Source organism: Phoca vitulina, unplaced genomic scaffold (assembly GCF_004348235.1).
Source record: "Phoca vitulina isolate PV1807 unplaced genomic scaffold, GSC_HSeal_1.0 scaffold6, whole genome shotgun sequence".
NCBI classification, from domain to species: domain Eukaryota; kingdom Metazoa; phylum Chordata; class Mammalia; order Carnivora; family Phocidae; genus Phoca; species Phoca vitulina.
In genome coordinates, this window is record NW_022589709.1 from 39,656,803 (window position 1) to 39,670,927 (window position 14,125).

The 14,125-nt window shown below is 36.3% G+C and overlaps 1 protein-coding gene across 5 annotated transcripts in view; it reads right to left on the reverse strand.

Moving 5' to 3' along the window:
* Window positions 1–14,125, reverse strand: part of POLR3G (RNA polymerase III subunit G) — a 96,034-nt gene that overhangs the window by 7,846 nt on the left and 74,063 nt on the right. For 4 of the 5 annotated variants that reach the window (XM_032404014.1, XM_032404016.1, XM_032404015.1 and 1 more), the window contains 2 exons: window positions 13,148–13,198; window positions 3,896–3,978 (listed from right to left, as the gene is read on the reverse strand). In XM_032404014.1, the coding sequence (XP_032259905.1) occupies window positions 3,896–3,978; window positions 13,148–13,198 (134 nt within the window). The remainder of the gene's footprint in view (window positions 1–3,895; window positions 3,979–13,147; window positions 13,199–14,125) is intronic. The other variant, XM_032404019.1, reaches the window with a different exon arrangement.

Below are 14,125 nucleotides of genomic sequence, written 5' to 3' on the forward strand. Positions count from 1 at the left end.
TTACCATTCACCTTATTCTAATCCTCCAGGCCACTACCTAGGAAACTGTGAGTTCACTCAGCAAAGGAGGAACTCTCTGTCCTGTCATTATACTAGTATTTTCATTGATTTTGTTACTTCTAACAGGGTCTCAGGGATGGCTCGGTATCAGCTCTAAGCACAATGCTTTATTTTTATGGTTTGTATCCTACCTCCTTCTAAAATACTGAGTTGATTCAGTTCATAGACGGAAACTTTCAGAATGCTATTTTGTTATCTCTCCAACATAAAAGGAGAAAAAAGAATGTAATGGTAACATTTCAAAAATGTCTATGTTGTATTTATTTATTTATTTTTAAAGTAAGCTCTATGCCCAATATGGGACTTGAACTCACCACCCTGACATCATGAGTCGCATGCTCTACCAACTGAGCCAGCCAGGTATCCCTATGTTAATACTCATAATTAAAGCACAGGATCACTTTAGCTAAGATATGATTATTCTTAAACGATAATCAGAACATTAATTCATATGGCTGCAAATGCTCCACCCTATTATATTTGCTTTGTAGATTACATATAGAGAGAAAACACATTTTGTATTTGGAGTGACTACAATTTAGCTATTCCTTTACTGGCTCTTAAGTATTTATTTTTATTTTTTTTTTTTCCCCATTTTTTTTTTTATGTTATGTTAATCACCATACATTACATCATTAGTTTTTGATGTAGTGATCCATGATTCATTGTTTGCGTATAACACCCAGTACTCCATGCAGTACGTGCCCTCTTTAATACCCATCACCAGGCTAACCCATCCCCCCACCCCCCTCCCCTCTAGAACCCTCAGTTTGTTTCTCAGAGCCCATAGTCTCTCATGGTTCGTCTCCCCCTCCGATTAAAATCCCTTTAATTATATTCAAGTTTGAATTTAAGGAAATCAAAGGCAATAAAAACACTACATCAGATAGATTCAATTTCTAATCAAAATTCAAATTCTGGGGTGCCTGGGTGGCTCAGTCGGTTAAGCGTCTGCCTTCGGCTCAGATCATGATCCCAGAGTCTTGGGATTGAGCCCTGCATTGGGCTCCCTGCTCAGCAGGAAGCCTGCTTCTCCCTCTCCCTCCGCAGCTCCCCCTGCTTGTGCTCTCTCTCTTTCTGTCAAATAAACAAATAAAATCTTAAAAAAAAAATTCAAATTCCACCTTTTTTTTTACCTCATCCACTGAGGCAGAACAAATAAAACCAAGGTAATAGACATAAGATGATTTATCTTCACACTGACCCATGTTGCCTTATATGAGTTATTACTATAATATAACGAGTGCAAATTTTTCCAATTGACAATCCCTTTGGAAAATTGCAAGTAAACAAAATAGTGTTTATCAATCTTCTGAAGTGTCTATAAATACACACACACCCACACACACCCACATATAATGATGCTATGTTGACATTAACATGGAGTTTTTTCTTTTCTACTTTAATCAAATTGCAGTAAAGAGGCTTACAACCCATAAATTTTGTGTAGTTAAAAGGGAATTGCAGTGCTATACTTACTAAACTCTGTGCATGGTATATACTATATCTGAAAAATCCTGCTATTAGCTATTATTTCATAATTAGCAATAAACATATTTAAACCAACTATGGAACATGTTTTTAAAATATAAAAACCATTCACTGCTCTGTAGGACTAGGAAAGTCTTTATATCCATTACTGTAACCTTGAATATTTTTTAAAAAGTAACAACTTTATTTGTATCACATAGACCTAAATCAAGCCCATAAAATACTTAAATCGGTTACCTATAGTAGATTTATGCAATTAAAAAAAATGATCACAGAGCCACACACATTGTCTCATTACTTTTTTCTTTTTGCGCTAAGCTACTAGTTTTGGTTTGTCTACTTACTAGTCTCCATTTTCTCCTCTGTGAGATTTAACTATTTACTACTACCTTGCAGATTTGTTTTAAGAATAATGTGATTAACACGATGTGAAAACACTTTGCAAACAGTTAACTTATAGAGAGGGAATAGTTCTTCCAGTTTAAATAATATGCAGCTAACCTATAGAAAGAGCTTCCTGTAAGTCAAGCAGACATAGGCTCAAATATTAGTTTACTGCTGTCTGATTATTATTCACACATTAATCATGAGATTCGACTGTTACTTCCTCTCCATCCACAGAAGTTTTATTATAATAAAACTTACAACTACTTTTGGTGAAGAAATGGACAATAATAGAGACATCCAGAAGCTAATTTTGCTCTTTAACTGAGAGATAATAAAGCGAACTCATTTAGAGTTCCAGATTTAAAACTTCAATTTTAACAATGTGCAAAATGAAAAAGGTGTTTAAATGTAGAAAATCGGGAAACACAATTTGTTCTGATGAGAAACCATATTCTGATCAATCTTCCTTATAGCATATGTCATCTTAGCAACTTCTTTCCAGGAAGCTTTAAGAAGAGTCAGAATCTGCGTTCAATCAATACAAGTTGGCTAGTTCTGCAACCCCATCCATCATCCCACCACAGTTAAACCTGACAGTTACCACTATTCCTTCAATATCCTCCTGGCATTATTTTCAGATATGTTATCTCCAGCTCAAGTACTGGCCAAAAAATAAAATAACAAAAATATGGGTTTCTGTTATCACATGGCAATGCCAACCTGACCAGGCAAGTAAAAATTTTAAAGCCTTGACCTCCTTATCTGTAAGTAAGGAAAAATATTACCCATCTCTCTTGCTGTTATGAAGTCTTCAGGACATAATGTATGTAAATAGCTTTCATCAAAGACCCTGGTACATAGTAAGTTCTCAATAAGTGCTAGCTGTTATCATTATCATCGTTATCATTACCATCAAGGCAAGGTAACATATGCATGGACAGTGGGAATAAATTGGCATAACTTCCGTGGAGAGTGATCTGTCAATATCTATCCATATTATCTAATACACATAACAACTGACCCAAGAAATCCACTTCAAGAAATCTACTCTATAGGTGTAAAATGGCATACTTAATATGAATTCACTCCAGCACTGTTTATAGTAGCAAAATTCTAGATGAAACATTATGTCCATCAATAGGGTACTGGTTAAATAAATTATGGTTCATTCTTAAAGTGCAGCCAAAAAAGGAAAAAAAGAAAAAAAAAAAAGAATGAGGCAAACTCTATAGACTGACATAGAGCCATCTCCATTGATTATAAGTGATAAAATGAAAATGCAGAAGAATGTAATATGCTAGCGTTTGTCATTAAAAAGAAAAAAACCTGTTATTTGTTATGCATAAAATATTTCTGAAAGATCTAGCTATAAGAAACTGGAAATACTGGTTGTCTACAAGAGGGAAACTGGATGGTTAGGGAGAGGGATGGGAGGGCAAATTTTTAGTTTATTAACATTTTGGATTTTTTATCTTTCTATTTTTGAAATATTAAAAACAATGAAGGTATAAAAGTAGTTCTGTAAGATGTGCTTTTTTCTCAATAGAATCTTCTACACTTACCATGAGACAGAAAAAAAAGCACTAAAAAAGCACATGTATAATAATAGGAAAAAAATGAGAGGTTTTTTAAAAGAACTACATTTTTGGTATGTAACTCTTTCATGTTTCTTTCCCATACATAATTCCAATGTAAGGGGAAAGTAGCGATACATGGAAAAGGAAGTAGGTGACAGAGGGTAAGGTAAGTTGACAGGTAAGTGGTGAAGAAGGGCAGGATGGAGGTTCTTTATCTCCCAGCCAACAATGTTCAAATCTTTCCAGGTACCCTGTGTGCTGGGCTTGGTTCTGCCAAATCCACATATTATTAAAAGTGAGAGAAGGTGGAAAGACTGAAGAAGGTGAAAGGAGGCATGACGCTTTCTCAGCTTGCTCATATAGCAAGAAGAAAACCTTACCTCGATTTTTTTCAACACATCTGCAGTATTAGTGAGTGAAGCGCCTTTGCCCGTATCTTTCACCTTTTCGGGTTTGGGGCCTGCTGAAGTAAAACCACTGTTAACACATATTTCTGTAACAGCAACTGTGTATTACATTGTTGCCTTTTCATATGCTGTCTAGTATAGTGATACGTCGTATTGGGCACTCACATAATTTGCAGACCGAATTGATTTTCTTAAAGAATAACAAAATAAGTCAGCACGCCTCACCAATTTTCCATGATGAGGAGTAAATGATAATCACTTCATAGGATGTTTTCTAACATTGTAACCAGATATCTTACCAATACTGAAAATCTGTACTGGCAAGTAATGTTATTAAGGCCTAAACTACTAAAATGTTACGTCAGGTAGAAGCATCAGAAGACCAGTGGAAGACTCTCACCAATATATCATCTGCATTGGCTTCCTGTTAACTGATCAGTGTACTTTATTTTAACTAGGGCAATTTGACCAGGTTTGGAAAATAAAAAACAAGTGCAGAATAAATATGCATTTGTCACTGGTTAAAGAAATGAGAAAGGAATTATACTCCTGCAACATAAGCCTCATCTTTGGAATGAAGATTAAAATGGTTAAATTAATCACACCCATTATATGAATCTGAAAACTCAAAGCAATATAAATAAAATGTTTTAATGGCTTTGGGATTTTTTTTTAAGCCATATATAAAATAATGCATTTGAGGCTATTCTACAACTGCAGGGAACGGAGAATTATTTCACATATAGATCCAGCCAGTCAGTTACCAAGGCATTATGATATGCTACAAAATTGCCCCATTGTGATCAAAAAGTACAATAGTCCTTTCCCAAAATCAAACTAAATACCTAGAAATTACTTGGTAACAGAGGAAAATATGACTCAGAAAGATGTAATTTTGTTAAAGATTAACATTTAACCTACAGAAGAGGAAATTTCTAGATTGTGGTGGATGACCCATAACTGACAGAATTACAATTTACTGTGTTATACCAAATTGCCCGCCAGGGAGTCACTGAGCTCAGAACCCCAACATATATATTTGTGAAGTTTTGCTCAGGAAAAAAGTAACATATTTAATAATGGGTAACTTTCTCTGCTCCCCTTGAGGGTAGACTGTTCAATTTGAACTGTAGCACATAAAATGTAGTATCATATATTAAATACTAGATCTCAATATATATTATAATATGGATGCCAGAAAACATCAGCTAAGAATGTAATTTACTCACACATGAAGTCTTTTTCTCTAAGAATCTTTTGTTGAATTATTTAAGTTTCCTAACACAAAAGTCTGTTAAATGGGTATTATAGAACATGGTCAGGTAAATAAACTTATTAGAAACTACTGATCTCTTGGGGCGCCTGGGTGGCTCAGTTGGTTGAGCAGCTAAGTTGATTTCAGCTCAGATCATGATTTCAGGGTCCTGGGATTGAGCCCCATGTCAGACTCCACACTCAGCAGGAAGTCGGCTTCAGGATTCTCTCTTTTCCTCTGCCCCTCACCCCAGCTTGCTCTCTCTCTCGCTCTCAAATAAATAAATCTTAAAAATAAAAAAAATAATGGGGCACCTGGGTGGCTCAATTGTTAAGCATCGGCCTTCGGCTCAGGTCATGATCCCAGGGTCCTGGGATCGAGCCCCGCATTGGGCTCCCTGCTCCGTGGGAAGCCTGCTTCTCCCTCTCCCACTCCCCCTGCTTGTGTTCCCTCTCTCGCTGTGTCTCTCTGTCAAATAAATAAATAAAATCTTTAAAAAAAAATAAAATTAAAAATTAAAAAATAAAAAAAATAAAAATAAAAAGCTACTGATCTTTTAACTAAGAAAATCAGTTGCCAAAAGGCCCCTAAGCATCTTTTGCAACTTATCAATCTGGTTTTACATAATCACAAATTCTATTATGTGTAACTGGGAGAGAAGTGTCAAATTACCAGAATTTGTTGGGATGCTTGGGTGGCTCAGTCGGTTGAGTGTCCGACTCTTGGTTTTGACCTGGTTGTGAGACAGAGCCCAGAGTTGGGTTCCGTGCTCAGTGGGGAGTCTGCTTAAAATACTCTCCCTCTCCTTCTCCGTCTGTCTCTTCCCCCACTCACCAGGTCTCTTACTCTCTCTCTAAAAAAAATAAATCTTCAAAAAAAATTACCAAAATTTGTTAAAAGACTGCTTTAACCCCAAAACATGCATTATCTTCCCCATCTTTGGCCAAATACATACATATATTTGAAAAATTTTTTGGTTTCTTTCAATACCTGCCAATAGCTGGTTCTTCAAAAAGCAAACTTTTTCAGCCTTTAGCTCTTTGGGTACTGTTTACTTTCATGTAAATCAGTGGAGATCATTTTAACAAAAGAGAGAGTATAAGTTTATCAGGAATAAAACACAAAAATTATACAATATGCAAAAAAAAAAAAAAAGCTCAGAGTGGAAACAGAAAGTTTTGTGGTGGTTGTTTTATTTTTTAACAAATGGAAATTCTGACACATTGGACGTTCTGACTAATAATCAATGTGTATATAAAGTTCCAGGGATGAGCAGTCAGTGGGACGTATTTGAAAATAATAATTTTTCCAAATCAGATACATTTTTTTTGGCTCTTTAAAGTCTGCTACAAATTTGTGATCCACCAGGACATGACCAGTATCATTAATGCACATTATTATACTGTAAAAATAATATATTTGCCCGATAAAAGCCAAAGGTATAAAGACAGCAGATAAACTATTATATCTCAACATACAATATTTTGGGTTTTTTAAAATATAATATTTTGTACTCAAGCAAGCTAAATATTCTTATAAATTGTAGTTCTGAGATGAAACAAAATAAAAATATTAATTTATATATATGTTAGAACTTACCAAATTATATATTTATATATACAAGTTAGGACATGTATATTTATATATGTCAAATATATGCATTTTATTATATGTCAAAGTTAACTCAATAAAGCTATTAAAAAGGGGAGGGGATCTCTTTCAGAAAACAGGAGATGAAGCAATACTTCCTAACTCATTCTACGAGGCCAACATTACCCTCACCAAAACCCGACAAATATTACAAGAAAGGAAACAGAAAACCAATATCTCTCATGAACATATAAGCAAAAATCTTCAACAAAGTATTTCCAAATCCAATCCCACAATGTATAGAAAGAATAATAAATACATCACGACTAAGTAGGACTTAGCACAGCTATGTAAGGATGGTTCAACCTTCCAAAATCAAACACCCATTCATGACTAAAAACTCTTAGTAAACAAGGAGCAGAGGGGAATTTCCTAAACTTGATAAAGAATAGCTATAAAAAAACTCCATAGCTACATCATACTTAATGGTGAAAAGTTTGACACTAAGATTAGGAACAAGGCAAGAAAGTTCTCTCTTACCACTGCTTTCAACAGATTGGGAAGGAAGAAATAAAACTGTCTTCATTCACAGATGACATGATCATCTATGCAGAAAATCTGAAAGAATGAGCCAAAAATTCTGGAAACTAATAAGCGATTATAGAAGGGTTGCAGGATACAAGGTTAATACACAAAGGTCAATTTTTGGCTGAAAGAATGAGTCAAAAACTCTGGAAGCTAATAAGTGATTATAGAAGGGTTGAGGATACAAGGTTAATACACAAAAGTCAACGTATATTTCGTATATGCCAACAATGTACAGGTGGAATTTGAAATTAAAAATCTAATGCTATTTACATTAGCACCCCCCAAAATAAAATACTTAGATATAAATCTAACAAAGTATGTATACAGTCTATATGAAGAAAACCACAAAACTCTGAAGAATGAAGTCAAAGGACTAAATAAATGGAGAGATATTCCATGTTCATGGATAGTAAGACTCAGTATTGTCAAGATGATAGTTCTTCCCAACTTCATCTATGGACTCAATGCAATCTCAATCAAAATCCTAGTAAGTTATTTTTCAGTATCAACAAACTGTTTCTAATATTTGTTTGGAGAGGCAAAAGATCCAGAAGAGCCAACACAATATTGAAGGAAAGAACAAAGTTGGAGGACTGACAATACTGGACTTTAAAAACATACTCTAAAGCTATAGTAATCAAGACTGTGTGATAAAGGGGAAAGAATAAACATAGGTCAGTGGAACAGAATAGAGAGCCCAGAAATAGACCCACATAAATATAGAAAAAGAAGCAAAGGCAGTACAATGGAGAAAAGATAGTCTTTTCAACAAATGGTGATGGAACAACTAAACTTCCACATGCATAAAATGAATCTAGGTAGACCTTACACCCTTCACCAAAATTAACTCAAAATGGATCACATTTTGAATTATGCAAAACACAAAACTAAAAACTATAAAACTATAAAACTCTTAAAAGATAACATAGGAGAAAATCTAGATTACCTCGAGTTTGGTGATGACTTCTTAGATTCAACACCAAAGCTATGATCTATGAAAGACGTAACTAATAATCAGACTTCATTAAAATTTAAAAATTCTGCCTTGCAAAAAATAATGTCAAGAGACTGAGAAAACAAACCACAGACTGGGAGAAAATATTTGCAAAAGATATATCTGATAAAGGACTGTGTGAAATAATGGGAAAAAATATATATTGGTTTCAGTTTCTGGTTCCTGGCACAGAACTCCTAAAACTCTTATAATATCCTAAGTAATAAGAACACTAGGAGCATGTTTTGTTCTAATATTTAGTCTTTGAAGCTGGTTCCTGACAGAGTTCCTAATCACTTGGAATTTACTGGGTGATATAAGTGTCTTTTGTTCTAGGGAGGCAACTCTTGGTGGGCTCCTGGATAGCTTCAAGATGGAGGGTGGTCACAAGAAAGAACAAACCATGATTAAAAGACTGGAATTTTCAGCTCCATTCCCCATTCCCTGGGAAAGGGGAGAGGGACTGGAGATTGAGTTAATGAGTGATCATACCTATATGATGAAGTCTCTATAAAAATCCCCAAAGTATGGGGATTTGAGGAGTTTCCAGGTTGGTAAGCGCATCCACATACTGGGAAGGTGGTGCACCCCAGGTCCACAGGGACAGAAGTTCCTGTGCTGGGAACCCTTCTAGACTTTGCCCTACCTATCTCTTCATCTGATTGGAACACACACATACACAAAAAACATTAAAAAGTGGGTTAAAGACCTTAACAGACATCTTGCCAAACAAGATACACAAATGGCAAGTAAGTATATACAAAGATGCTTCATATCATATGTCACCACGGAAATGCAAATTAAAACAGTAGTGAGATACTACCACACACCTATTAGAATGGCCAAAATCCAGAACACTGACAATACCAAATGCTAGCCAGGATGTGTAAAAACAGGGACTCTCACTGGTTGTTAGTGAGAATGCAAAATGGTGGAGGAACTTTGGAAGACAGTCTGGTGGTTTCTTACAAAACTAAACATATTCTTACCATATAGTCCAGCAATCATCCTCCTTGGTATTTACTCAAAGGAGTTGAAAACTTATGTCCACACAACAATGGATGTTTATAGCAACTTTATTCATAATTTCCAAATCTTGGAAGCAATCAAGATGACCTTCAGTAGGTAAATAGCTGTGGCACAACCAGACAATGGAATATTATTTAGCGCTAACAAAAAATGAGCTGTCAAGCCATGAAAAGTCATGGAGGAAACTGAAATGCATATAATTAAGTAAAAGAAGCCAATCTGAAAAGGCTACATACTGTATGCTTCCAACTATATGGCATTTTGGAAAAGGCAAAGCTATGGAGACAGTCAAAAGATCAGTGGTTGCCAGGGGTAAGGAGGAGGAAGGGATGAAAAGGCAGAGCACAGAGAATTTTTAAAGCAGTGAAAGTACTCTCTATGATAATACAATGGTGGACACATGTCATGTGCATTTGCCAAAACCCACAGAATGTACAATAAGGGTGAATCCTAAAGTAAACTATGGACTCTGTGTAACAGTGATATGTCAAGGTAGGATCATTTATTGTAACAAATGTACCACTCTGGTAGGGGATGTTAATAGTGGGGGAGACTATGCATGTGTAGTAGCAGAGAGCATATGAGAAATCTGTACTCATCTGCTCAATTTTCCTGTGACTCTAAAACTGCTCTAAAAATGAAGTCTATTAAAAAGCAAAATGCAAAATACCCATCCCGATAAAAAGAGAGGGGCAATGAGTGGGGGAATTTCTTCTCTCCTCTTAGTTTCTAACCTCATTGTTATTAACCTCTCTAGCTACTTCCCTTTTTTTTAAATTTAAGCAATTAATTAATTTATTTTACAGGGAGTACAAGCAGGGGGAGTGGCAGAGGGAGAGGGAGAAGCAGGGATGCAGGGCTGGGTAACAGGACCCTGGGATCATGACCTGAGCTGAAGACAGATGCCCAACCGACTGAGCGACCTAGGCGCCTCTGGCTACTTCCCTTTTTCTCTCTTTATTCTTTATATCCAAATTCCCCAAACACTCATTTATGCTAGCTGTCCCCTTTTCCGAAATTCTCATTTACTGTTTAACCTATTCCAATCTGAATTCCACCCTTACAAATCTTTTAGAAAGCTGTCGCTGAGGGGTGACTGGGTGGCTCAGTCAGTTAAGCATCCGACTTTTGATTTCAGCTCAAGTCGTGATCTCAGGGTTGTGAGATTGAGCCCTACGTCAGCTCAGGGTCTGCTTGAGTTTCGCTTTCTCCCTCTCCCTCTGCCCCCTGCCACATGCTCTAAATAAATAAATAAATGAAATCTTTAAAAAAAGAAAAAAGCTTTCACTGAGGTCAACGATGATCGACATGTCAAAAATTAGTTTGCATTTTCCAATCTCTTCTTACTTGACCTCACAGCAACTTTGTTTAACCTCTTTTAACACTGTTGATCACCTTTTGAAATAGTCTCTACTTCTTTTTTGTTTTTAAAATTTTATTTACTTATTTGACAGAGAGAGAGAGAGAGAAAGCACAAGCAGGAGGAGGAGCAGAAGAAGATGGAGAAGCAGACTCCCCACTGAGCAGGGAGCCTGATATGGAGCTTAATCCCAAGACCCCAGGATCATGACCTGAGCCCATGGCAGACACTTAACTGACTAAGCCACCTGGGTGCCCGGAAATAGTCTCTACTTCTTGCATACTCTCGCTTCTGTAACTCTACCCCCTTGGGTTCTCCTCTCTCCCACCCCTCTCTCTTTCTTTCCATCTCCTTTCTTTGCTGATTAAATCTCCTCTACCAGCCTATTAAATTTTGGCATTCCTCCAAGCTTAGGCTTAGGCCTTCATTTTTTCTAATTCTCTAATTTCTCCCTAGACAATTTCATCCTTCCCTCCTCATAGTTTCAATTATAGTGTCTATGCTGATCACTATCTTCTCCATTTTGAGGTCCACCCCCCTGTATGCAACAACATGCTTAACATTTCTACTGGTATATTTCAAAGGAACCTTAAAGACCACCTTTAAATTGAACTCATGACTTTCCCCTCACAAACCTGGTCTTTCTCCAATGTTCTTCCCTTGACCACATCTTAGTAAACTCCTACTCATCTTGCAATCTTGACTTCCAATTCCATGTCCTCAAAGGAACTCCCCTGACCTCCCAATGAGGACACTGTGCTTTTGTTTAATGTTTTTACTCCATTTGACTGTAAGCCCCATTAGGGCAAGGATTATTCCCACTTTGCTCACTGTTTTATTCCTTTTAGCACAGTGTCTGGCAATAGCAGATGCTCAACAACTTTTTACTCAGTGGAATTATGAAAGAACAACACATTGGAAACTTTCACTTTGGTATTTTATGTACAACATAAAGTTCTAATTTAACAGTTCCCAAATTTTACCAGTTCCAAATGTTTTAATTAAAAACTTAAAATATATGCACAGCAAAGGAAACAGTCGACAAAGCCAAAAGACAACCAATAGAATGGGAGAAGATATTTGCAAATGACATATCAGATAAAGGGATAGTATCCAAAATTTACAAAGAACTTATCAAACTCAACACCAGAAGAACAAATAATCCAAACAAAGAAATGGGCAGAAGTCATGAACAGACATCTCTCCAAAGAAGACATCCGAATGGCCAACAGACACATGAAAAAATGCTCAACATCACTCATCATCAGGGAAATACAAATCAAGACCACAATGCAGTACCACCTCACACCAGTCAGAATGGCTAAAATGAACAAGTCAGGAAATGACAGATGTTGGCGGGTCTGCAGAGAAAGGGAACCCTCCTATACTGTTGGTGGGAATGCAAGCTGGTACAGCCACTCTGGAAAACAGTATGGAGGTTCCTCAAAAAGTTGAAAAAAGAGCTACCATACGATCCAGCCACTGCACTACTGGGTATTTACTCCAAAGATACAAATGTAGTGATCCAAAGGGGCACCAGCACACCAATGTTTATAGCAGCAATGTCCACAATAGCCAAACTATGGAAATAGCTTAGATGTCTGTGGACAGATGAATGGATAAAGATGTGGTGTGTATATATATATATATATATATATATATATATATATATATATACCATGGAATATTATGAAGCCATCAAAAAATGAACAGTTGCCATTTGCAACAACATGGATGGAACTAGAAGGTATAATGCTAAGCAAAATAAGTCAATCAGAGAAAAGCAATTATCATGTGTCATGTGGTCTCACTGATATGTGGAATTTAAGAAACAAAACAGAGAATCATAGGGGAAGAGAGGAAAGATAAAACAAGATGAAATCAGAGAGGGAGACAAACCATAAGAGACTCTTAATCTCAGGAAACAAACCGAGGGTTGCTGGAGGAGAGGAGGTTGGGGGATGGGGTAACTAGATGATAGACATTAAGGAGGACACATGATGTAATGAGCACTGGGTATTATGTAAGACTGATGAATCGCTGACCTCTACCTCTGAAACTAATAATACATTATATGTTAATTAATTGAAAAAAACGTTAAAATATAGATAGTATAACCATTAAAAAAGTTTCAGATATGCTAAATTTCAAATAAAAAAAAATGTCTATATACTTAAAAAGTCTTTCTTGGCACATCAAAATTCCATAATTAAAGAAAAGAAAAACAACTAAACAAACAAAAACAAAACAAAAATCAACAACAAAAAGTTTTAACAAAATAACCAAATGCCAAACACATTTTAAGAAAAAGCATTCAGAACACTGAGTGTAACTTCAGATTGATAATTTCATAATTAGAATTTGAGCAATAACCTTTTTTAACCTGGATTATTACATTAGTCAATGTACCTTTTTTGCACTTCTTCCTTGGCATCATCTCTCTTGGAAGTCTTCTCCAATCTGCGTGTACAAAAGAAAAAAAATACAAAAATTGAAATTTACTCTAGGGATTAGTGGCACTCAACTTGACTATTTAAAGAACATGACAGGGGGCGCCTGGGTGTCTCAGTCAGTGAAGCATCTGACTTAGGTCATGATGTCATGGTTCTGGGATAGAACCCTGAGTTGGGCTCCCTGCTCAGCAGGGAGTCTGCTTGTCCCTCTCCCTCTGCTCCTCCCCTTACTTGTATTCTTTCTCTCTCTCTCTCAAATAAATAAATACAATCTTTAAAAAAAAATAAACGACATGACAAGGGCACCTGGGTGGCGCAGTAGGTTAAACATCCAACTCTTGGTTTCAGCTTATGTCATGATCTGAGGGTCATGAGATTGAGCCCCAGATCAGGGCTTAAGATTCTCTCTTCCTCTCCCTCTATCCACCCCCTCTCAAATAAAAAAAAAAAATCTTTAAAAAAAATAAATAAAGGACATCACAGTTGCTTCTGCAATGAAAATAATTTCTTAATATCTAACTGTATAGATTAAACCTGGGAATCAAAATATAATTGTAATATGTCTTCTCCTATGAAAAAGAGAAAGTTCATTAAAAAAACTTTGGGGGCGTCTGGCTGGCTCAGTCAGTAAAGCATGTGACGCTGATCTTGGGGTTGTGAGTTCGAGTCCCACATTGAATGCAGAGATTATTAAAAAAAAAAAACTTAAAAAAAAAAACCTTTGAAGTAGTGCTATAAAATTTCTACAACATTCTTTCTTTTTTTTTTTTTTTTAAAGATTTTATTTATTTATTTGAGAGAGAGAGAATGAGAGACAGAGAGCATGAGAGGGAGGAGGGTCAGAGGGAGAAGCAGACTCCCTGACGAGCAGGGAGCCCGATGTGGGACTCGATCCCGGGACTCCAGGATCATGACCTGAGCCTTCGGCTCAGGT